Source organism: Eubalaena glacialis, chromosome 6 (assembly GCF_028564815.1).
Source record: "Eubalaena glacialis isolate mEubGla1 chromosome 6, mEubGla1.1.hap2.+ XY, whole genome shotgun sequence".
NCBI classification, from domain to species: Eukaryota; Metazoa; Chordata; class Mammalia; order Artiodactyla; family Balaenidae; genus Eubalaena; species Eubalaena glacialis.
The window spans coordinates 141323778-141349980 of record NC_083721.1 but is presented as its reverse complement, the minus strand read 5'-3'; the positions used below and the strand labels follow the sequence as shown (position 1 = coordinate 141349980).

At 41.2% G+C, this 26203-nt stretch overlaps 1 protein-coding gene across 1 annotated transcript in view; it reads left to right on the top strand.

Annotated features, from left to right (window-relative positions):
- The first annotated feature begins 11966 nt into the window (after positions 1-11966).
- The window catches only part of COL6A6 (collagen type VI alpha 6 chain), a 160291-nt gene continuing 146054 nt past the window's right edge, over positions 11967-26203 (top strand). Inside the window, exon 1 of the mRNA XM_061194691.1 lies at positions 11967-12008. Coding sequence (XP_061050674.1) covers positions 11992-12008 — 17 coding nt within the window. The 5' untranslated portion in view covers positions 11967-11991. The remainder of the gene's footprint in view (positions 12009-26203) is intronic.

The window sequence follows — 26203 nt, the reverse complement described above, 5'->3', positions numbered from 1 at the left end:
TGATTTCTTTATTGATCCATTGGTTGTTTAGTAGCATGTTGTTTACTCTCCACATGTTTTTGATTTTTGCAGTTTTCTTCTTATAACTGATTTCTAGTTTCATACCATTGTAGTTGGAAAAGATGCTTGATATGATTTCAATCTCCTTAAATTCATTGAGACTTTTTTCGAGGCCTAACATTTGATCTATCCTGGAGAATGTTCCATGTACACTTGAGAAGAATGTGTATGTTGCTTCTTTTGGATGGAATGCTTTGTAGATATCTATTAAGTCCATCTGGTCTAAAGTGTCATTTAAGGTCAATGTTTCCTTACTAATTTTCTGTCTGGATTATCTATCCATTGATATAAGTGGGGTATTAAAGTCCCCTACTATTATTGCATTGCTGTTAATTTCTCCATTTAGTTCTGTTAATATTTGCTTCATATATATTTATGTGCTCTTATGTTGGGTGCATAAATATTTACAAAAGTTATATCCTCTTGTTGGATTGACCTGTTTATCATTATGTAATCCCCCTCTTTGTCTTTTGTTAGTCTTTCTTTCAAAGTCTATTTTGTCTGATATAAGTATTGCTACACCAGCTTTCTTTCTGTTTCCATTCGTATGAAATATATTTTTCCATTGCTTCATTTTCAGCCTGTGTGTGTTTTTAGATCTGAAGTAAGTCTCTTGTAGGCAATATATAGATGAATCTTGATTTTGTATTCATTCAGCCACCTTATGTCTTTTGATTGGAGAATTTAGTCCATTTACATTGAAAGTAATCATGACAGTATGTATTTATTGCCATTTTGTTAATTGTTTTCTGGTTGTTTTTGTAGTTCCTCTCTGTTTCTTTCTTCTCTTCCCTTGTGATTTGATGACTTTCACTAGTGTTACGTTTAAATTTCTTTCCCATATATTTTTATGTATCTGTTTTAGGTTTTTGCTTGCAATTACTGTGAGGTTCACATATAACAGCCTATATATATAACAGTCTATTTTAAGTTGATAGTCACTTAAGTTCAAGTGCATTCTAAAAGCACTAACTTTCTACTTCCCTTTCCCATATTTTACGTTTCTGACACATATTTTACATCTTTTTATATTGTATATTCCTTAACTAATTATTATAGTCTCAGTTAATTTTACTACCTTTCTCTTTTAGCCTTCTTACTAGCTTTATAAGTGGTTACTATATATTTGCCAATACCATTGAGTTTTTCTTTCATATATTTTCTTATTTCTATTTAGGGCCTTTTCTTTTCAGCTTAAAGAAGTCTCTTTAACATTTCTTGTAAGGCTGGCTTAGTGGTAAAAAACCCCTTTCGCTTTTGCTTCTCTGGAAAGCTGTCTATCTCTCCTTCAATTCTGAATGAAAACTTTGCCATGTAGAGAATTTGGGGTTGGAAGTTTTTTTCTTTCAGCACTTTTGAATAAATTGTACCACTCCCTTCTGGCCTGGAAAGTTTCTGCTGAAAAATAAGCTCATAGTCTTATGGGTGTTCCCTTGTGTATAACGAGTTCTTTTTTTCTTGCTGCTTTTAATGTTCTCTATCTTTAACTTTTGACATTTCATTTATAATGTGTCTTGGTGTGGATCTTTTAGGGTTCATCTTGTTTGGGACTCTCTGTGCTTCCTGGACCTGGATGTGTTTTCTTCCCCAGGTTAGGGTAGTTTTCAGCCATTATTTCTTCAAATATGTGTTCTGCCCCTTTCTCTTCCTCTTCCCCTTCTGGGACCTCTGTAATGCAAATTAGTACACTTGCTGTTGTTCCACAGGTCCCTTAAGCTATCATCATTTTTAAAATTCTTTTATTCTTTCTGCTGTTCTATTTGGGTGATTTCCACTACTCTGTCTTTCAGGTTGCTGATCTGTTCTTCTGCTTCATCCTGTCTGTTGTTGAATCCTTCTAGTGTATTTTTCAGTTCAGTTATTGTATTCTTCAGTTCTGTGACTTCTGTTTGGTACTCTCTTATGTTTTCTATCTCTTTGTTGAAGTTCTCACTCTGTTCATTCATCCTCCTCCTGAGTCAGTGAGCATCTTTATGACCATTTTGAACTCTTTAACAGGTGAACTAGTTATCTTCATTTCATTAAGGTATTTTTTCTGTTGTTTTTTTTGTTGTTGTTGTTGTTTTTTTTTTTTTTTAACTTTTTGGCTGCACTGTAGAGCATGCAGGATCTTAGTTCCCTGACCAGGGATTGGACATGCACCCCCTGCAGTGAAAGCATGGAGTCTTAAACACTGGACCACCAAGGAAGTCCCTTTTCTGGGGTTTTATCCTTTTTCTTCATTAGGAACATGTTTCTTTGTTTCCTCATTTTGTTTGAGTCTCTGAATTTGTTTCTATGTATTATGCAAAGCATCTGTCTCTCCCTGTCTTCCAGGAGTGTCCCTAGGTAGGAGATGAACCTTATCATTTAACCTTGTCCTAGTTCTTTGTTGTCTCTTGAACAGTCCCTTTAATTGTTTCAGACTTATAGTGCCCAGAAATGCAATCCCTTTGGGGCACCTGAGTCTAACACTCAAGGGGCATTCCCTGTGTAGCCTACATGTGCCTGCTGATACTGTTGGGCCACGCAAGCAGCATAAGGGAGCAGGGCTGCTCTCCTGCAATGTCTGGCCATGTGAAAATCCAACTATTACTAAACTCCATTCAGGAAATACTGACAAATACAATGAGCCAATAAAACAAAATGAGAAAGGAAGAAGAAAAATTGTTATTATTTTCAGATAATGTGGTTGTCTATCTAGAAAACCCAAGAAAAATATAATGTAATGTTATTAAATTGAAAAGGATGTTCAGTAGGATGACTGGTTATACAGAAGTACAAAAATCTATAACCTTTTTTATACAAATAATGAGGGGATAACATTTGCAATAACAACAACAATATAAAATACCTAGGCATAAAAATAACAAGAAATATAGAGGAACTATAAAATCCCACTGAGCAATAAGAAAGAAAGCAAAAGTAGATACATTCTATATTCTTAAAAGACAGAATATGTTAAAATGTCATTTCTCCCCAAAGTATGATATAATTTAAAATTGTAGGAAGGGTGGGCAAGGAGCTTGAGATAATTATGGTAGATTTCATCTGGAAGAATTGTTTTAAAAACTAACGTTGGGCAATTTGTTTACCATATAGTAAAACATACTGTAAAACCATAAAATTTTTAAATAGGTGCAAAAAGACAAAAGTGAATCAATGGAGTGAAACAAAGTCCCAGAAAAAGATCTAAATAAATATATAATTTTAATATACCATCACTTTTAATAGCTTGCCTGAATTCTGTTATGTGGATGTAGAGTACCCTCAAGGTACTACCCCCTGACCATTGGTTTTATATAAGGTGACTATGGTCATACTGATTTGCCTCTTGGTTTATGCTTCTTGTCTTGGTATAATTTTAATAGTGCCCTCTTTCACTCAAAATTGTCCCCTTTTGGATAATACATTGTATGGTCACCCAAGTTATGTATATTGTTTCTAATTTTTCCCAATTATAAATGGCACTTTTATAAATATCTTAGCAGCTAAGTCTTTATACAGAATTTTTAAATGACTCAATCAAGGAATGTGAACATTTATAAGTTTTTTCATATATATTGCCTTGTCTTCCAGAAGGATTGCACCAATTTACACTCCCACCAGCAATCATGAGCAGTCATTTTTCCCAAATCTTAACAAAAGTGGGTAGTACCATTCATTTCAAAAAATCTTTGCCAGTTTAATAAGTGAAATTGTGTCACTGCTTTAGTATAGATTTATTTCATTACTGTTGTGAGCAAACATGTATATAGGTGAATGTTCTTTCATTGCAAGCAACAGAAAATAATGCTGGATGGGTTAAATCAAGAAGAATTCAGAGGAAGGACATTAGAAGCCCATAGAATTTTGCGGGGGCCACCTCACATGGCTTGTGAGATCCTAGCTCCCTGAAGAGGGATGAAACCTGGGCCCCCTGCAGTGGAAGCATGGAATCCTATCCACTGGACTGCCGGGGAATTCCCTAGAGGCCCATAGAATTGATAGGAGGCTGGAAAACCAGGCTTAGAAATGGACACAGGCATTTCTGGAGGTGAGAAAGCAGGAGATCATAGAGGAGAGATCAGGGGAACAGTAGGTTGGGGCTTATGCCACCAACTGCTATGTGACCTTGAATGCCTTCCCTGCACCTCCATTACTTCTCGAGGAAAAGGAAGAGGTTGGACTAGATAATCTCGAAGAATTTTTTTAAGTTCATCATCTGTGAGTCTGAGCACAGACATAGAAAAACTTCATTACTGGAAAAAATGGAAATAATGCTATGATACATACTTCTGATTGCTAATTAATATTCTCCTCTATTCAGTAATCCACTCCTCAAGACAGTTACAGTGGGAACTGTGAATTTTTTCCACCTTTGAGTAGTGTTTCCTTAGTAACAAAAGTAACAGAAACTGCTCTGAACTTTAATACTGATAAATGAAGAGACATAGTTTAGAATTCTCCCCAAGGAATAGAAAATCACTCCCAGCTTAGAATTCATGAGAGTCCACAATTTCAACAGAAAAAAAATGTACTTATATCATTTCCTCCTCACCTCCCTAATTTTAACTTGAAGAGATCAGCTAAAAAGGGGAGAAGGGCATAGTGTGTGTGTAGGAGGGAATTACACTTGCAAGTTCTGCATCTCTTCTCAAAGTTTTAATTAAGAAGAGATAGTTTTCTGAGGCCCTGCTCTTGGCAAAATACTGACCAGATAAACCCCAAGTTTAAGTCATAGGAAATAAATCTTGCACTTTGGATGCATTTACTGAGTGTTCCATTTCTTTAGGAAAATTTTAATTTTATATATGGCAATAAATATTTTTCTCCCATCATTCCTGCAACTACTGAAGAGAGAAATTTTGGTTTTGTCCCGAGAAACTGCAGCCTCTGAAAACGGAATCTCTATAGGGAGTGTGTGTGTACATGTGTGTGTGTGTGTGTGTACTTGTGTGTGTCTATGAATATGTGTAATTCTGCACCCAGAGAATGGGTGACTAATCACAATACATCTAAACTTCTTCAAAATTTGGGGGGAAAAGAGTGGGAGAAGAACACCATATCCAAAGTTTAATAACAACAAAATCTAACACAAGAGATCTTGGGATGGAAATAATATACAAGAAGGAGTGCATTTTGTGAGACTTTGGGGGGAAATGCAGATTATTCCTTAAAAGAGCTTTGCTGAAAAGAAATTTTAAACTGAGATGTTTATTTATTTATTCACTCTTTCCTACAGAAAAATTACCAGTTGCAGTAATGTCAATTGCTGTTGCTCCTCTAACAAAGTTCATTGAAGTTCTCCATTTACTAATTGCCTTCTGGATCTCATTCCAGTCTATTATTAAGGTATTAAAAACTGCTAGAAACATAGAATTGCTATATACTTTACACTAAAAGACCCAAAATGTATGCCAAAACTTGGCCTTCTCTTTCCCATCTCACTCCCTTAGCAGTGTTTCCCAGCATCATCTCCCAAACAAACACCATGCACATGATTCCTGTCTCAGGGGTCTGCTTTTGAGAGGAAGGAGGAGGGCAAACCAGGACAGTATTCACGCTTGCATAGAGGAGACAGTGCAATGGTGTCTACTCGAATTGCAGAGACAAAAATGTGAGCGGTATGGCTGAAACCACCTTTAGAAACACAATCTACTCCCACACCTCATATGTCGGGTTGCTTGGTTGTTTGTACATTGTGCCCAAATTCACTTCCTGGTTCATTTCCTGAATTGCAGTCTTGGCTTCAACAATCTGTAGTCGCACAAGTAAGCCTTGCCTTTCCATGTCTGTCTCCCCCTCTGTAAAGGATCCTTACCACCTGGGGTTGACTACTTGTTGATGTTATTTTTACTTCTCCTGAGTCTTTAGACAGCCCCGAAGGGCTGTCTTGGCCTTTCTTGAATGTGATCCAGAAATTAATTTGGCCCTCCTCCTGGGCCAGAGGGTTAAGGTGAGGCACTTGGTGGTGACAGCTACATCTATAAGGGAAAGTTGCCACAAGATAAACGTTGGGGTGAGTGGTCAGATTCACAAAGCCCAGCTGCCCCTCCCTTGCCATCCTTGGAGAATTACGGTTTGTCTTGATTAGAGGAGCTACTGGGTTTTCTTCAGGAAGATGAGAGAAATTTTCCTCCATCGTGGGTTTTGTTTTCTATTCCTTTAAAGATGAATAACATACCATTCAGTCTTGGGAAGAGGATTTAGAAAATTTCTGCTGAATCCTTTTTCTATCCTAATGGCCTATAAGAGGGAAATCACATCTCACAGAATTGTATCAGAGGAAGAAATCAAACAATGAGAGAATCTGGCTTAATGGTTCCAGCTTCTAAGCATTGAGACTGAATGAGGAGAAAAGTCTTCCTCTAGTGTGACTTCACAGCTGACTCAAAACCTCCAGGCTTGGAAAAAAATCTCTCTCTTTGTCTGGTTCAACACACACCCTAAGTAAGTAATCATACCAGTAAACACCTGCCATGACATGGTAAGTGGGGTCTGAAAACCAACTGCATAAAATTCAGGGTTACATTATGGTGAAGTTAATGAAAACCAGTGTTTCTAGGCATTCTATGTGGTCTCAGAGGGCACAAAAGTAAAGACAGTGAAAATGATACTGTTTTCAACTGACCATGTAACTGGAAAATTCCCCAGTGACCACAAAACAGTCATTTCCAACTGGCTTCTCCCTCCCTCTCATCCCCATCAAGAGAATCTGAGCCTGCACTTGTCCGAGAGTCAGGATGGGTGGGGGACAAGAGCCAATCACCAGTGATGATAGACCCAAATTTGCCTACCCTACTTGGGGTTTTACTGTATGGCTTTAGAATCCCTGAGGTACAATTAGAGATTGCCCTAGAATTCACCCCACTTTCTGACTGTTTGCTGTAATCCTATTTAGTGTGTCCTTATTCTTAAATTTCATTTGAAAGATTAAAAAAAAAAAAAAAGTAGCAAACTCTGAAAAGTGTGGACCCAAAATGCCTGTAACGTGATCCCATTCCTGGTCCCTTTGATGAACACAAAAATTCTCCTCCACTTGTCTCCAGGTGAGAAAAGCCATGCTACCATCAACAAGATGAACATCCCCTCAGTTCCAGGCCTTGGTGAAGTTACTGCCCTAGCTCTTCTTTTGCCACCATCTTCTTGAAAGATTCCACTCTCCTGCAACCCCTTGTCTCCCATTCACTCTATGGACCAGTGAGTTCTGACTCCACCCCCACCCACGTTGCTATGGCAGCAGTCACAGGGCTCCCTGCACTGCCAAATCCCAGAGATGCTCCTAAGCCTTCTCTTTCCTGACCTCTCCGACCCACGGCAACATCCACAAGTCTCTTCCTACACAGCTATCCTCCCCTGGCTTTGAGAGAGGGCTCCTCCCTGGTCCCCTCTTGCCTTGCTGGCCATTCTTCCACAACTAGTCACCTTTTCCTGAAGAGTCTTAAGATCTTAACATCCTTAAGCTCACCTGAATTTCACCCTTCAACAACATTCCCACTGCCCCAAACAACCTTTGCTTCTGCTCATCCCTTCAATGTCAGTTATTTCCCAGGGCTCTGCTCTCAATCTCTGTACCCTTACAGTCTATCACCCTTCATAAACAGGAATTATACTATGTCACTCCTCTGCTCAAAACCCTCCATTGTTCCCCACTAACTGTCCCCCTCCCATTACCTTTCTGACGTCATCCTCGTTCTCCTCCTTTTACTCACCCTGTTTCATCCACACTGGTTCCTTCCCTTTGCTCCAATGCACCAGCCATGCTCCTGCCTCACGATCTTTGCATTGCCTGTTCCTTCTGTGTGGAACACGCTTCCTTCAGATATCACACAGGACTTATTTCTCATCTTCATTCAAGGCCCAAAGTCACCTTCTCACTTTATTAAAATTGTAATCTTCCCCTGCCATCCAATAAGGTGCTCCCAATCTTCTTTTCTCAAACACGAGGACAGCAGGAATCTTTTTTGCTTTGGTCCCTGGTGTATCCTTAGGTAGAACAGGGCCTCCCACATAATAGGTACTCAATGGATCTTTCTGCAATGAGTGATGAATGAATGAACTGTTCATATATCACTTCATACACTCCTGTGGCTTAAACTACCGATTTTATGATGAACCCAAATCCATGTCTCCAGTTGAGGCCTCACTTCTAAGCTCCAGACCTATATGTATGCATCTGGCCGTTGAGCCTCACCACTGGGACAGCTCTCAGGCATCTCAAACTCAAAATACCAAAAATAGAATTATTTTCTCCCCCCCCCAACTCAAGCCTCCTCCTCCTCCTGTGTTCACTATCTCAGTAAATGGTGTTGGTCCCATATATTTGCAAGTCAGAAACCTGAGAGTTGTCCTAGACTCCTCGTGCACTCACCCATATCCAGTCCATCACCTGCCCCACCTCCTTCTCCATCCTCACTTCATACCAGGCCCCTCCATTGTCCAGCCACCACTGACTTCCGTGCTTCCATACATGCTGCTCCCTCAATCTTCCTCACTCAACCCCAGGTCCAATATTTATCCCAAGTGTCACCTTCTTCCCAGGATTCCTCCTGTAGTGCCCAGTGCAGACAAACCCCTATCACACTAATAATTAGCTTAGTTATTCATCTCCAATACTAGGCTCTGAGGTCCTAAGTTTGGAGACCATGGCTAATTGCATCCTGGTGACTAATACAGTATCTACCACATAGTAGGTATTTCAAACATGTTTGGGAATTCCCTGGTGGTCCAGTGATTAGACCTCTGTGCTTTCACTGCCAAGGGGCCACGTTCAATCCCTGGTCAGGGAACTAAGATCCCGCAAGCCACACAGTGCAGCCAAAAAACAAACAAACAAACAAAAAACCCAAAACAAAAACAAAAAATGTTTCATAAATAAATAGATCTTAGTAAACCAAGTAAGATGTCTGCATTAAGTATATTATTTTAATGTATGATGAAAAAATACAGATTATCATTACAAAACTGATTCCAACCCTTCACAGTGCCAGACCCATAGTAAATATTCAATACATATTTTGCTGAATGAATGGGGAAATAAATGCAGAGCAAACAGCCTTGGCAATGGCAAGGAAACAGAAAAGCAGCATGAGATCAAGCAATGGGGATCATTTATAGGGCACCGAAGTTCATAGTTAGTGGTGGGAGTGGGGCAGGAGGGCAGGAGAGGAAGCCAGAAGGAAGAATAGGAAGAGAGGTAAAGGGCCTTGAATTTGGGTTCAGATCTGCAAGCAGTGGGGAGCCCTTTATGGTATTAAGTCAGCAGTGATTGATCAGATGTGTGGTTTACAAAGATCCCTCTGTCAGAAGAATGAAAGATGAATTGGGTGGGGTGGAGTGGTGAAGGAGAAGATTGGACTTTGGAAGATCAAATAGAAGGCAACTTTAGTACTTGAGGGTTTAAGCTGTGAAAGTCTAGCTGGATTGAGTTCTGGAGACATGTGAGAAGTCAACAAGGATCTTCCCAGGCTAAGGGGAAAGTCGTTGACCTTCTCCCAAAGACTGAACTATAAATGGACAAGGGCCCCATGGTCCCAGCACTGTCATGGTAGACCACTCGTGTCTATGGGTTAGGTGAAGTGTTGTCCATGTCTTCTAATGAAATTCCTGACCAGTTTGATGAGGTTGTCATGGGTTCCAAAAACCCATTCAAGCACATATGCTACCCACACTTCCACTTAAGTTACTTAAAAAGCTCTGGAAATCCAGCAAAGAACACTGGCTCCTTGCCCATCATTTCTCTGGTTCAGAAATCAAGGGTTGCACAATGGGAAAAACTGGGGTCATTTTCAGCAACCACTTGCATTTACAAGATCCAAGGACCTTTCTTCTTTCTCTGTCTTTTTGCTCTAGTCTAAGTGAAAGGAAGACTTATTCTTTGGGTGCTGGTCAAAGTTTGATCCAGTTGTGAAAACTGGTTTGGGCATCAAAAGATCCAGGATATAAGATAGTGTTTTGAGATACCCCAAAACAATATGTTGGGGGAACTTGACTTTTTGTTAAGGCAATGCTATCAAGTCTTCACATTATTGAACAGACATGATCATTGGTTCTGGCTGGGCCATAAGTCAGAGACTTATGAATCCCAGAAGCCATTCTATCAGACTGGTATTTCCTACGGGGCTATAATAAAATGGGTACTGTTTGTATGTGTGGTACACTTTTACAACTAGCTCTGGGTGAGCTAGCAACTGGCTAGAAACCCTGCTAGCTGGAATCACATCTGCCTCTTTCAATAATGATCCTGGGATGAGGAAAGTATACTTGCGTTTTGAAGAGTATTTTAAACAATATTAATGCTATATGAGAATATGAAAAGTTGAATTACTGAATCTTAGTAATTTTAGGTAAAAGAAGTAGTAATTTGAGATGTTCCAAAGTTTGCTTGCATGGGGGTGTGGTGGGGGGGGCTTCCAATGTTATCGCACTCTCCCTTGTACCAAAGCCAAGGGACCCAGAGAAGAGTCACCATTCTGAAGCCACCTGCTGTACCAAGCCTAGGGACCAGAACATGAACACTCAATGGGGGGCATAAGAAGTGTCTTTATTATTTACATTCCACTGGGGCAGAAACTAAAATTAACGACCTGGCCAAAATTACAGTTGGTGATGGTCTAACTGAGTCTTGAAGTTACACCTCAGATTCCAGAAGAATCCCCACTCTATGGGAACCATCTCTGTTTTGAACTTGTCATCTTGCCAAGCTGACACTCCATGCTGTAAAAGCACCCTCCTGGGCTAGACTGCCTGCATTCAATCCCAATTCTACCAGTTAGAAGTTTGTCTTTCTTTGCATTTAAAACTTTTTTCCTTTATTTAGGATGACAGTAAATAGCAAGTTTTTAAAAACAAACACTCAGTTTCCGTGAAGAGGGACAGTGTTTCCTCTGTCTTCCCAGTCTTTGCAGCTGCTGTTCCATTTGTCTGGGACCCTCTTTTCCCCACTTTCCTGCCTATCTCACTCTTTAGATTTTAGTTTGAATTTAATTTCCGCAGGGAAGCTTCTTTTGGCCTTCCAAGGTTGAATTAGGATCCCTTCTTCTGTGTTCTCATGGCCGCGCTTACCCCATCTAGCAATTACCACCCTGGTTCCTGTTTCCACTTGTTTCCCCAATGAGACTGCGAGCTGAGAGGCCGACTTGCATCCCAAGCACCTAATTAGTAGCACATACTAGGTGCTCAAATATTTGTGAAACAAGTACACGGACAGACAAATGAATGGACAGTCAGCGAAAAAAGGTCAGTGGACGATAGAGTCAAGAATACTCTCCTGTGGACCCTGAATTCCAAGTGGGGACCCCGATGGCGCTTGGCCTCCATCCTGAGGCGTGCAGTTCCTGGGGCGTTCACAGGCAAGAGGGAGCAGTTCCCACCACCGAGGACTCTCAGGCTCCCTTGCACGAAGATCCTAGAACACAGGCAAAGCCGCCAAGAGACTGCAGTTCCAACAGTCGGAGCACGGCTTGATCTTCGCTACGACTCAGAGCGCGCGCCCTGCCCGTCTGTTGGGCGCAGAGAAGGCGCGCACCTCGAACGCCCCAATTTCCCCGCCCTCAGTTTCCTCCCAGGTCCGCAGCCGTAGGCACAGGTTCCATATAGGGAAGAAGCTGGCAGGGCAGTGACAGCCCCAAGAACCCGCCATCCCGCTTCCGTCACCTCCCTGCCGCTGCACCCCCTTCCCGGGGGACGCGCGCTGCGAGGGGGCCGACGGGGCGGGGAAGGGTCGGCGCGGGGCGGGGAGAAGAGTTTATATAGCGGCGAGGAGGGTTGGGAGTTGCCGCCCGCCTGCAGGACACCACGAGGCCAGAGGCTGCCCTCGCCGCCTCACGTCCCTCCCACGGTCGCTTTTGGCCCCACGGTCTCCCCGGTCGGCGGCACTCGGCGCTGCGCTCCCAGCGGTGCGCTGCGCTCTGATCCGTGCGCTGCGAGGAGACCCGCCGGGGGCTTGGGAAGTGCGGGGCCGGGAGCCGCATGGACTTTTCCCCGAGGTAAGTGCTAGAGCCGCTGTTGGCTGGGCCGGCCAGAGCCAGAACTAGGTTTGCAAGTGGTGAGTGACTGCCGGATGGACGGGGCGGCGTGAGGATCCCGGTAAAGGGAAGAAGGGATGTCAGAAGCTCAAAACCGCCTCGTTCTGTTTTTCACCTCCTCCGGGCAGGGTTAGCTGACCTCACTGCGTCTTTCTGTGAGTTCCCCGCATTCTCCTCTTGGAGAGCCCAGAGTACACTCTGGTCACTCTCTGCTCCGGGCTCCGTGTCCCCCACCGCACTCCTGAGAGCTTCGAAGGCTGAGAGGTGCCTCACTCAGCACCGTGTCCCCACGCCCAGCACAGGGCCTGGAGGGTGGCAGGCACCCAGGATGGCATGGGGAGCGGATGAATGAGGTTAACCAGCCGGGGTCAGGAAAAGTCCCTGCCAGGCCGGTCCAGACCCAGCCTATACTTTTGCTACTGCAATCACCCAAATTTATTAAAGATGGTTGGAGTTTTATTGTTAGCTGAAGGGAGGGGAGAAGGCAGAAAAAAATCCACCCTTTTATGAATGCCCAGTAACATTCTGCAATGAGTAGAACCCCAGCTACCTGGCTCAGTGTCACCTGTGCAAATAATTTCGATGAGCCGGGGAGGCCTGTGGGAAGAGAAAAAAAAACTGGCACTAGGAAGTGATTTCTTCTCTTCTGTGTCCTTTAGTGATAAAGATTTCTCATTTCTCTTTTTAGAAGTCTACTCTATGGAGATATTTAAAGATGATCTTTGCCAGTTGGGGGAAATTTGTCCATAGGGGAAAAGGGTGGTGATGTTGATTGGGAACAACTGAGATGTCTATGAAAATCATAAGACTTAAGATAGGAAAGATATTAGAAGTCTTTTTTTAAGAATTTCTAGTTACAGAATCTGCAATCACACTGCTTTTTAAAAGAAGGATCTACTTGATGAGTACTATTTTTAATATAAAACTTTCCAGTATGGCCTTTTCTAAATAAAGTGTTCCCACTAGCTATCTATTTTATATTTGGTAGTATATATTAGTCTATGCCACTCTCTCACTTCGTCCCAGCTTACCCTTCCCCCTCCCCGTGTCCTCAAGCCCATTCTCTACATCTGCGACTTTATTCCTGTCCTGCCCCTAGGTTCTTCATAACCTTTTTTTTTTTTTTTAGATTCCATACATATGTGTCAGCATACGATATTTGTTTTTCTCTTTCTGACTTACTTCACTCTGTATGACAGTATCTAGGTCCATCCACCTCACTACAAATAACTCAATTTCGTTTCTTTTTATGGCTGAGTAATATTCCATTGTATATATGTGACACATCTTCTTTATCCATTCATCTGTCGATGGACACTTAGGTTGCTTCCATGTCCTGGCTATTGTAAATAGAGCTGCAATGAACATTTTGGTACATGACTCTTTTTAACTTATGGTTTTCTCAGGGTATATGCCCAGTAGTGGGATTGCTGGGTCGTATGGTAGTTCTATTTTTAGTTTTTTGAGGAACCTCCATACTGTTCTCCATAGTGGCTGTATCAGTTTACATTCCCACCAGCAGTGCAAGAGGGTTCCCTTTTCCCCACACCCTCTCCAGCATTTATTGTTTGTAGATGTTTTGATGATGGCCATTCTGACTGGTGTGAGGTGATGCCTCACTGTAGTTGTGATTTGAGCATCCTTTCATGTGTTTGTTGGCAATCTGTATATCTTCTTTGGAGAAATGTCTATTTAGGTCTTCTGCCCAGTTTTGGATTGGGTTGTTTATTTTTTTGATACTGAGCTGCATGAGCTGCTTGTAAATTTTGGAGATTAATCCTTTGTCAGTTGCTTCATTTGCAAATATTTTCTCCCATTCTGAGGGTTGTCTTTTCATCTTGTTTATGGTTTCCTTAGCTGTGCAAAAGCTCTTAACTTTCATTAGGTCCCATTTGTTTATTTTTGTTTTTATTTCCATTTCTCTAGGACGTGGGTCAAAAAGGACCTGGCTGTGATTTATGTCATAGAGAGTTCTGCCTATGTTTTCCTCTGAGAGTTTTATACTGTCTGCCTTACATATAGGTCTTTAATCCATTTTGAGTTTATTTTTGTGTATGGTATTAGGCGGTGTTCTAATTTCATTCTTTTCCGTGTAGATGTCCAGTTTTCCCAGCGCCACTTATTAAAGAGGCTGTCTTTTCTCCATTGTATATTCTTGCCTCCTTTATCAAAACTAAGGTGAACATATGTGCATGGGTTTATCTCTGGGCTTTCTGTCCTGTTCCATTGATCTATATTTCTGTTTTTGTGCCAGTACCGTACTGTCTTGATTACTGTAGCTTTGTAGTATAGTGTGAAGTCAGGGAGCCTGATTCCTCCAGCTCCATTTTTCTTTCTCAAGATTGCTTTGGCTATTCGGGGTCTTTTGTGTTTCCATACAAATTGTGGAATATTTTGTTCTAGTTCTGTGAAAAATGCCATTGGTGGTTTGATAGGGATTGCATTGAATCTGTAGATTGCTTTGGGTAATAGAGTCATTTTCACAATGTTGATTCTTCCAATCCAAGAACATGGTATATCTCTCCATCTGTTTGTATCATCTTTAATTTCTTTCATCAGTGTCTTACAGTTTTCTGCATACAGGTCTTTTGCCTCCTTAGGTAGGTTTATTCCTAGGTATTTTATTCCTTTTCTTGCAATAGTAAATGGGAGTGTTTCCCTAATTTCTCTTTCTGATTTTTCATCATTAATGTATAGGAATGCAAGAGATTTCTGTGCATTAATTTTGTATCCTGCTACTTTACCAAATTCATTGATTAGCTCTAGTAGTTTTCTGGTAGCATTTTTAGGATTCTCTATGTATAGTATCATATCATCTGCAAACAGTGACAGCTTTACTTCTTTTTTTCCGATTCGGATTCCTTTATTTCTTTTTCTTCTCTGATTGCTGTGGCTACAACTTCCAAAACTATGTTGAATAATAGTTGTGAGAGTGGGCAACCTTGTCTTGTTCCTGATCTTATTGGAAATGGTTTCAGTTTTTCACCATTGAGAACAATGTTGGCTGTGGGTTTGTCATATATGGTCTTTATTATGTTGAGGTAAGTTCCCTCTATGCCTACTTTCTGCAGGGTTTTTATCATAAATCGGTGTTGAATTTTGTCAAAAGCTTTTTCTACATCTATTGAGATGATCATATGGTATTTGTCCTTCAGTTTGTTAATATGGTGTATCACATTGATTGATTTGCATATATTGAAGAATCCTTGCCTTCTTGGAATAAATACCACTTGATCATGGTGTATGATCCTTTTAATGTGCTGTTGAATTCTGTTTGCTAGTATTTTGTTGAGGATTTTTGCATCTATGTTCATCAGTGATATTGGTCTGTAGTTTTCTTTCTTTGTGACATCTTTATCTAGTTTTGGTATCAGGGTGATGGTGGCCTTGTAGAATGAGTTTGGGAGTGTTCCCCCCCCCTGCTATATATTGGGATAGTTTGAGAAGGATAGGTGTTAGCTCTTCTCTAAATGTTTGATAGAATTCACCTGTAAAGCCATCTGGTCCTGGGCTTTTGTTTGTTGGAAGATTTTTAATCACAGTTTCAATTTCAGTGCTTGTGATTGGTCTGTTCATATTTTCTATTTCTTCCTGGTTCAGTCTCAGCAGGTTGTTCATTTCTAAGAATTTGTCCATTTCTTCCAGGTTGTCCATTTTATAGGCATAGAGTTGCTTGTAGTAATCTCTCATGATCCTTTGTATTTCTGCAGTGTCAGTTGTTACTTCTCCGTTTTCATTTCTAATTCTATTGATTTGAGTCTTCTTCCTTTTTTTCTTGATGAGTCTGGCTAATGGTTTATCAATTTTGTTTATCTTCTCAAAGAACCAGCTTTTAGTTTTATTTATCTTTGCTATTGTTTCCTTCATTTCTTTTCCTCATTTATTTCTGATCTGTTCTGCTAACTTTGGGGATTTTCTGCTAAATTTAGGCATTTTTTGTTCTTTTTCCTTCTGCTAACTTTGGGGGTTTTTTGTTCTGCTAACTTTGGGGGGTTTTGTTCTTTTTTCCCTAATTGCTTTAGGTGTAAGGTGAGGTTGTTTATTTGAGATGTTTCTTGTTTCTTGAGGTAAGATTGTTTTGCTATAAACTTCCCTATAAGAACTGCTTTTGCTGCTTCCCATAGGTTTTGGGTCATTGTGTTTTCACTGTCATTTGTTTCTAGGTATTTTTTTATTTCCTCTTTGATTTCTTCAGTGATCTCTTGGTTATTAAGTAGTGTATTGTTTAGCCTCCATGTATTTGTATTTTTTACAGAATTTTTCCTGTAATTGATATCTAGTCTCATAGTGTTGTGGTCGGAAAAGATACTTGATGTAATTTCAATTTTCTTAAATTTACCAAGGCTTGATTTGTGACCCAAGATATGATCTATCCTGGAGAATGTTCCATGAGCACTTGAGAAGAAAGTGTATTCTGTTGTTTTTGGATGGAATGTCCTATAAATATCAATTAAGTCCATCTTCTTTAATGTATCATTTAAAGCTTGTGTTTATTTATTTATTTTCATTTTGGATGATCTGTCCATTGGTGAAAGTGGGGTGTTAAAGTCCCCTGCTATGATTGTGTTACTGTTGATTTCCCCTTTTATGGCTGTTAGTATTTGCCTTATGTATTGAGGTGCTCCTATGTTGGGTGCATAAGTATTTACAATTGTTATATCTTCTTCTTGGATTGATCCCTTGATCATTATATACTGTCTTTCTTTGTCTCTTGTAATAGTCTTTATTTTAAAGTCTATTTTGTCTGATATGAGAATTGCTACTCCAGCTTTCTTTTGATTTCCATTTGCATGGCATATCTTTTTCCATCCCCTCATTTTCAGTCTGTATGTGTCCCTAGGTCTGAAGTGGGTCTCTTCTAGACAGCATATATACGGGTCATGTGTTTGTATTCATTCAGCCAGTTTATGTCTTTTGGTTGGAGCATTTAATCCATTTACATTTGAAGTAATTATCAATATGTATGTTCCTGTTACCATTTTCTTAATTGTTTTGGGTTTGTTATTGTAGGTCTTTTCCTTCTCTGTGTTTCCCACCTAGAGAACTTCCTTTAGCATTTGTTGTAGAGCTGGTTTGGTGACACTGAATTCTCTTGGCTTTTGCTTATCTGTAAAGGTTTTAATTTCTCTGTCGAATCTGAATGAGATCCTTGCTGGGTAGAGTAATCTTGGTTTTAGGTTTTTCCCTTTCATCACTTTAAATATGTCCTGCCACTCCCTTCTGGTTTGCAGAGTTTCTGCTGAAAGATCAGCTGTTAACCTTATGGGGATTCCCTTGTATATTATTTGTTGTTTTTTCCTTGCTGCTTTCAATATTTTTTCATTGTATTTAATTTTTGATAGTTTGATTAATATGTGTCTTTTCGTGTTTCTCCTCGCATTTATCCTGTATGGAATTCTATGTGCTTCCTGGACTTGATTGACTATTTCCTTCCCCATATTAGGGAAGTTTTCAATTATAATCTCTTCAAATATTTTCTCAGTCCCTTTGTTTTTCTCTTCTTCTTCTGGGACCCCTATAATTCGAATTTTGGTGTGTTTAATGTTGTCCCAGAGGTCTCTGAGACTGTCCTCAATTCTTTTCATTCTTTTTTCTTTATTCTGCTCTGCAGTAGTTATTTCCACTATTTTATCTTCCAGGTCACTTATCCATTCTTCTGCCTCAGTTATTCTGCTGTTGATTCCTTCTAGAGAATATTTACTCTCATTTATTGTGTTGTTCATCATTGTTTGTTTGCTCTTTAGTTCTTCTAGGTCCTTGTTAAACATTTCTTTTATTTTCTCCATTCTCTTTCCAAGATTTTGGATCATCTTTACTATCATTATTCTGAATTGTTTTTCAGGTAGACTGCCTATTTCCTCGTCATTTGTTTGGTCTGGGGGGGTTTTACCTTGCTCCTTCATCAGCTATGTGTTTGTCTGTCTTCTCATTTTGCTTAACTTATTGTGTTTGGGGTCTCCTTTTCGCAGGCTGCATGTTCGTAGTTCCTGTTGTTTTTGGTGTCTGCCCCCAGTGGCTAGGATTGGATCAGTGGGTTGTGTAGGCTTCCTGGTGGAGGGGACTGGTGCCTGTGTTCTGGTGGATGAAGCTGGATCTTGTCTTTCTAGTGGGCAGGACCATGTCTGGTGGTGTGTTTTGGGGTCTCTGTGATCTTATTATGATTTTAGGCAGCCTCTCTGCTAATGGGTGGGTTTGTGTTCCTGTCTTGCTAGTTGTTTTGCATAGGGTGTCCAGCACTGTAGCTTGCTGGTCGTTGAGTGGAGCTGGGTCTTAGTGTTGAGATGGAGATCTCTGGGAGAGCTTTTGCCATTTGATATTACATGGAGCTGGGAGGTCTCTGGTGGACCAATGTCCTCAACTTGGCTTTCCCACCTCAGAGGCACAGGCCTCTCACCTGGACAGAGCACCAAGACCCTGTCAGCCACACAGCTCAGAAGAAAAGGGAGATGAAAAGAAAGAAAACAATAAAATAAAATAAAACAAAGTTATTAAAATAAAAAATAAAAAATAACTATTTTAATAAAACAATTAAAAAGTAATTTAAAAAAGGAAGAAAGAAGAGAGCAACCAAACCAAAAAACAAATCCACCAATGATAACAAGTGCAAAAAACTATACAAAAAAAAAGAAAGAAAGAAAAAAAAATGGACAGACAGAACCCTAGGACAAATGGTAAAAGCAAAGCTATACAGACAAATCACACAAAGAAGCATACACATACACACTCACAAAAAGAGAAAAAGGAAAAAATATATATATATATCATTGCTCCTGAAATCCACCACCTCAATTTTGGGATGATTCGTTGTCTATTCAGGTATTCCACAGATGCAGGGTACACCAAGTTGTTTGTGGAGATTTAATCCTCTGCTCCTGAGGCTGCTGGGAGAGATTTCCCTTTCTCTTCTTTGCCCGCACAGCTCCTGGGGTTCAGCTTTGGATTTGGCCCCACCTCTGTGTGTAGGGCGCCTGAGGGCATCTGTTCTTCGCTCAGACAGGACGGGGTTAAAGGAGCAGCTGATTAGGGGGCTCTGGCTCACTCAGGCCGGGGGGAGGGAGGGATACGGAATGCTGGGCAAGCCTGCAGCGGCAGAGGCCAGTGTGACATTGCAACCTGAGGCGTGCCATGTGTTCTCCCAGGGAAGTTGTCCCTGGATCATGGCACCCTGGCAGTGGCGGGCTGCACAGGTTCCTGGGAGGGGAGGTGTGGATAGTGACCTGTGCTTGCACACAAGCTTCTTGGTGGCGGCAGCAGCAGCCTTAGCATTTCATGCCCGTCTCTGGTGTCCAGGCTGATAGCCGCGGCTCGCGCCTGTCTCTAGAGCTCATTTAGGCGGCGCTCTGAATCTCCTCTCCTCGCGCACCCCGAAACAATGGTCTCTTGCCTCTTCAGCAGTTCCAGACTTTTTCCCGGACTCCCTCCCGGCCAGCTGTGGTGCACTAGCCCCCTTCAGGCTGTGTTCACGCAGCCAACCCCAGTCCTCTCCCTGGGGTCTGACCTCCGAAGCCCGAGCCTCAGCTCCCAGCCCCAACCCACCCTGGCAGGTGAGCAGACAAGCCTCTCAGGCTGGTAAGTGCTGGTCGGCACCGATCCTCTGTGCAGGAATCTCTCCACTTTGCCCTCCACACCCCCGCTGCTGCGCTCTCCTCCGTGTCTCCGAAGCTTCCCCCCTCCCCCCCGCCACCCTGTCTCCGCCAGTGAAGGGGCTTCTTAGTGTGTGGAAACTTTTCCTCCTTCACAGCTCCCTCCCAGTGGTGCAAGTCCTGTCCCTATTCTTTTGTCTCTGTTTTTTCTTTTTTCTTTTCCCCTACCCAGGTATGTGGGGAGTTTCTTGCCTTTTGGGAAGTCTGAGGTCTTCTTCCAGCATTCAGCAGGTGTCCTGTAGGAGTTGTTCCACATGTAGATGTATTTCTGATGTATTTTGGGGGAAGAAGGTGATCTCCACATCTCACTCCTTCGCCATCTTGAAGGTCTCTGTCATAGAGTCCAATTTTAGTCCATGTTTTGACCTCACTGAAATACCTTGTCTCCATGGAGTAGAACATGATTCCAAGAAATGTATAACTCGCCCAATGTTGTAATCTCCCTTTTCCCCTGGAAGTGTTCCAGTTCTTAGAGATCATTTAAGGAAAGACCCATCACTCAGGCATGCTGCCATCCTGGAAGAGATGTTTGGGAGTTATGGCTATTCTGATTTCACTCTGTGTCTCTTCATATCTTCTGTTTTACAGTTTGGGGAGAATATTTTGTACACGTGCTGTCCATTATGATGATCACAATGATAACCATACGTACCTACTGAGTTTTTGTACCGGTGCTAATGTGCTTCTCATTCTAGAGAAGTCAAATGGTTACTTCAGGTCAAAGGCTTTGAAAAGTGCGCTCAGGGTTTTAGTTTCTTTGTATAATGGTTTTGTGATAACGAAAATATGTTTCTGCCTTCAGCAGAAAGGTAATAAATTTATGTTTTCAGAATTTTAAAATAAAGGCCCGCAAAGCAAACTTCAGCTCTTCAAGGGAATGGAGAATTTAGAAGGCATAGAGAATACTTTACAGAACAGTAAAGGCCAAACTTTTTAAATGAAGAAATAGTAGTAGTTAGAGACTTGGTGTCACTTGCTCTCCAGATTCCTCACCCTCTTTCCAAACTTGTCTTTTCTTGGGGTGACCCCAAGGCACTGACAGGAAAATTTGGACGAGGTTACCATGAATAAAAATGGATACTGTTTGGCTAACATAAACCATGTGCAGAAGAAAAGATCTCCTGTGGCTCTTGTATCCCTAGTGTTTCCCATAGTACCTGGCACTTAGTAGGTACTCAATAAATATTTGATAAATGAATGACTTAAAATTGCGAAAGTCTGGCTAAAGTATGCTTTTCATGTAAATCTGGAGCAGTTGCACTTAGAAAATCCAGACAAGATAAAAGAGGTAGTATCACCTCTTGCTTGCTTTTGCTAAAGGAAGAAATAGACTCTAAATCTTACCTTTATGACTCATCTTGATTGACTGAGACAACCCTAAAAGCTAACACTTTTTATGATTCTAAATAACAAGCCCCAGGAAATTTGCTGATTTAATTTTGCCAGGAAGAGAACGTTTTCCCCCAAATGTTCAAAAGGTGGAGTGGAGGGAAGAAAAATAAAGCATACAAACTAACTCCATCTTAAGCCTCAGCATTCCCCTCAAGGCACAAAGAGATAATAAATATACATTTAACCATTCCTTAACCATTTATAATTAAGGATGGGGTATTGATTTGACATGAACATGTTTTTGTAATGCTTTAAGTACTGTATCCTAAACTTTAGAGGGTAAAGATTTTGCCAGAGTTAGTTGGCAAAGGCATTTGTGTTGGCTTGAAAACCCATAAGTTAATCACATATCGAGTCCTTTAAAAACATGATTAACGTCTGGCAAGACGTTGTGGCTGAAATTCTCCATTGCATGAATCCAAATACAATAGAACTTTGAAGATCATGAGCGAGTCAGAGTCACATTTGGCTATTTTTGTTTGGTGGAAAAAATTTCCGCAATGTGTCAAATGGCCCATATACCATCTTTTGGTACCCTTAACTCACCATAAGCCAGCAGGTGTGGATAACGCTATAATCAATCACATTTACTTACATATTTCTCTGGGACTATAATACAGGGCAAATGGTGTTATATGTTGTAACAGATTTCCCTAATGCCCAGGCTTTTTTCTTCTCTGCTGGCTAGCAGAGGATATCAGAGCCCTGTCTGCATCCCTTCTGCATTCAGTTTCAGTTCTCACTGCAGGCTTCTTACTTCAAGCACCAGTGTAGTCCTGAGGGCTTTTTCTGGCCTTGGGAGCATGGGTGACTCAAGTGGAGTAGGCCAGAGGGGCCTGAGAGTTAACAGCACTGGGAGCAACCCCTCGCTCAATAACAGATGAAAGCTGGTGAATAAGTATCCTCAGCCTTCTCACACCTTGGTGGAGGCCACTCTTGTGGTCTGATCTTTACATTCTTCCAGAGGTGCCCAAGGGGATGAGCTCCAGCTGCCCAGAATGCTAACCCACTTGCTCATTAACAATTCTACCTGGTTCCCTGTCTCACTTCCCTGCCCCTCTACTAGTGCTTCCAGGGATCCTCTCCTCAGTAATCTGATTGCACAAATTCTTGTCTAGAGTCTGCTTTGGGGGAACCCAATCTACCATGAGCTTGTTAACTATTTTAGTTAAGGCAGTGCTTTAGCTCTAAGTATCCTGTAGATTCCGTTCTGGCCAAAAAGTGAATCAAAAATGGAATTCTTGCTTTCCACACTGGAGAACAGAATTTTGTCCCCAGCCAGTGCTGTTTCACTTGTGTCTGGGTCAGTTGGCTTGTTGGTTATGACCTGATCCTGAATTCCCATCAGCTCTCTGAGAATGTATCAGGAGCACGGGGAGGGAGGTATCGGGGAGGGCTCAGTTGCAACTCCATCGTTAGAGAAGTAGCACCTTCCGCAGGTTATGAGAAGTGGCTCAAACACATGCTCCGTAAGGATGGAACCAGCCTCACAATATTTCTGGTGGGTGTTCCTATCCCCCCACTGCTTTGATCACCATTTCTTTTACTGTAGTAAGGCTCTCCAATAGGCTATAGAGAGATATGTATAAGAGGATATTATTATAGGAATTGGCTCACATGATTATGGGGGCTGAGAAGTCCTCTGATCTGCCACTTGCAAGCCAGGGGACCAGGAAAGCCAGTGGTGTCATCAATCTGAGTCTGAAGGCCTGACAATCAAGAACCCCAGTGTCAAAGGGCAGAAGTAAACGGACTTTCCAGCTTAAGCAGAGAAAGCAGATTCACCTTTCCTTTGCCTTTGTGCTCTAATCAGGCCATCAATGGATTGGATGATGCCTACTTGCCTTGGTGAAGGTCATCTTCTTTATTCATTCTGTCAATTCAAATACTAATCTCTTCCAGAAACACCCTCACAGGCACACCCAGAAATAATGTTTTACCATCCCTTAGCTCAGTCAAGTTGACACATAAAATTTACCATCACATTTACCAATTACTTCCTAATCCACCCCTCACCCCAAACCAGACCTCTCCTCGGAACTCAGACCCAGACATCTAAGTGCCCACAAGGCACCTGAACATCTTCCACCAACGTAGCCTTGAAGCCCTGTCCTCCCCAGCCCTTATCAAGAATCCTATCTAATCGGTCTCCACACCCTATGATTATATTTCCTATTGATTTCTGCAAACTCCTCTCCATCATCTCTGCTCCTGGTCCCCAAACACCATTCTCTTTTTCACCCAGACAACAGCTGCAACCTAGACCACCTCCCTGCTCTAGTCTTGCTCCTCTTCTAGCATTTTCCATAGTTCAGCTTTGAGTGAGCTCCCTAAAACTGTCTGCTCATACTTTCCTCTGCTTAAAATTCTCCAATGCCGGGACTTCCCAGGTGGCGTAGTGGTTAAGAATCTGCCTGCCAATGCAGGGGACACGGGTTCGAGCCCTGGTCCGGGAAGATCCCACATGCTGCTGACCAACTAAGCCCGTGCACCACAACTACTGAGCCTGCGCTCTAGAGCCTGCAAGCCACAACTACTGAGCCCATGTGCCACAAATACTGAAGCCCGCATGCCTAGAGCCCATGCTCTGCAACAAGAGAAGCCACCAAAATGAGAAGCCCGTGCACTGCAATGAAGAGTAGCCCCCGCTCTCCGCAACTAGAGAAAGGCTTTGCACAGCAACAAAGACCCAACACAGCCATTAATTAATTAATTAATTAATTAATTAATTAATTAATTAATTATTCTCCAATACCTTTGGGTAAAATCCAAAATCCTTATCATGGTTGAAAATCCTCCCACCATCCAATCTTTATCCACCTCTCCTGCTTTTCTATTTCTTTGCCACCACTGCCAATCCTTTGGGTCTTTAAGCAGACCTTGCTCTCTCCCTCCTGCCATTTGCATTTGGAATTTCCTCTACCTAGAATAGTATTCTCTGGACTCTCAATCTGGCTGACTCTTTCTCTCCCTTTAGGGCTCAGCTAACATGTCCATTCCTTGGGAAATTATTACTGAGCCCTGCCTACTAGGTAAGGTACTTTGCCCTGAGTCCCCACTGTACCCTGGGCTCCCACAGTTCCCACTGAAGCATGGTTGCTTTGTCTTTCATGTTCACCAGGCATCTTCAGTGCTAACTATTTAGTAGATGCTCAATAAATATCTGCTGTAGAATAAATGAACTGAAATCAGCTTCCTTACTAGCTGATGACCAAGGGCAAGTCACATAAGCTCTCTGAACTTTCATTTTCACATCTGAAGTAGAAATCATATCCAAACACAGAGATTGAGAGGTTTTGGTTAGTTGGTGCTGAATAAATGATTTTTCTTTTAGAGTCATCAAAATGAGTATTATGCTTGACTTGACCCTGTGATATTATGAGATAGTAAAGCCCACATTCCAGGATGTCTAAGTTTAAAGGGCACTCTAATAGAGGGGCTTTGGGCAGAACCCAGAGGGAGGAAAGTGCCATGTAGCTAGAAGTATCCTGCTTTCAAACCTTGTGTGGGGTGTGTGTTTGGAAATGTAAGTGATATAATAACATATAATGGTGTCTAATTCCCTCACACAGTTTCTTCCAAATAATCCTCCAGCTTCAACATCTGCATTTCCTTGGTTAATGCCATGAATCCAGTTTCTAAACTGAGGCGCTTTTTCCAAGAGTTTTGCCTTAAATTATTCTCAACTGCAATTCCTGCTTAGTTTCCCCCCTTCTCCAGGATTGCCGTCATCGTTCTGAAACACACCATTAAGCACCTCATTCTTGGGCTTCCAGAAACTTGTCGTGAAAATGCTGACAAACCCAGAGACACATTTGCAGGTGATTTAACTGGGTGGAGGCAAGCACTAAACAAATTAACAGACCTGCACTGGTCAATGATTAAGGCAAAAAACTTTTTAGATTTTAGTAATGGGGAGCGGGTTAAGTACATAATTTGGGTGAAAGTTAGGATAATAGCACCTCCAAGAGCTGTCTGCACACATTCAAGACGTTTATTATTTTTAATTTTTATTTTTTAAATTTTTATTGAAATATAGTTGATTTACAATGTTGTGTTAGTTTCAGGTGTACAGCAAAGTGATTCAGTCATACATGCATATATATAGATTTTTTAGATTCTTTTCCATTATAGGTTATTACAGGATATTGAATATAGTTCCCTGTGTTATACAGTAGGTCCTTGTTTTTTATCTATTTTAAAATATAGTTTGTATATTCTAATCCCAAACTCCTAATTTATCCCTCCACCCCCACCCCCCCACTTTCCCCTTTGGTAACCATACATTTGTTTTCTATGTCTTTATTTCTGTTTTGTAAATAAATTCATTTGTATCATTTTTTTTAGATTCCACATATAAGCAATATCATACGATATTTGTCTTTGTCTGGCTTACTTCACTTAGTATGATAATCTCTAGGTCCATCCATGTAGCTACAAATGGCATTATTTCATTCTTTTTTATGGCTGCATAGTATTCCATTGTATATATGTACCACATCTTCTTTATCCATTCATCTATCGATGAACATTTAGGTTGCTTCCATGTCTTGGCTATTGTAAATAGTGCTGCTATGAACATAGGGGCGCATGTATCTTTTCAAATTATAGTTTTCTCCAGATATATACCCAGGAGTGGGATCCTATAGTCCCACTCCTGGGTATATATCTGGAGAAAACTATAATTTGAAATATATATATATTATGGTACCTATATTTTTAGTTTTTTAGGAAAGACTTTTAGGTATTATTTGGTAAGTTACTGCTTTGGCACATCTACCTAAGTTTATGGCAATCCAGTTTTCAAGTTCACTGGGCCAGGGATGCCCACCCCACTCTGATACACAAAGTTTGTTGCCCTTTATTTCTACATATCCCCCAAATTTGGGCACACTTAGTCATTTGTAATTAACAATCATTGTACTAAGGAAAATAGGTAAATTGGTAGTTGACAGCATTGCCTATGTTCGAGACCCACCTCATAAATCCATAGTTATGTAGCTCTAGATGCAAAATACTTTAGACAGATGATTGTTTTCTCCCCAAAGCTTGAGGGTTTTCATTTATCTCTTCATTTATTTTATTTGTTTATTGCTCCATCAGTTCTTTCAATTTCTTCAT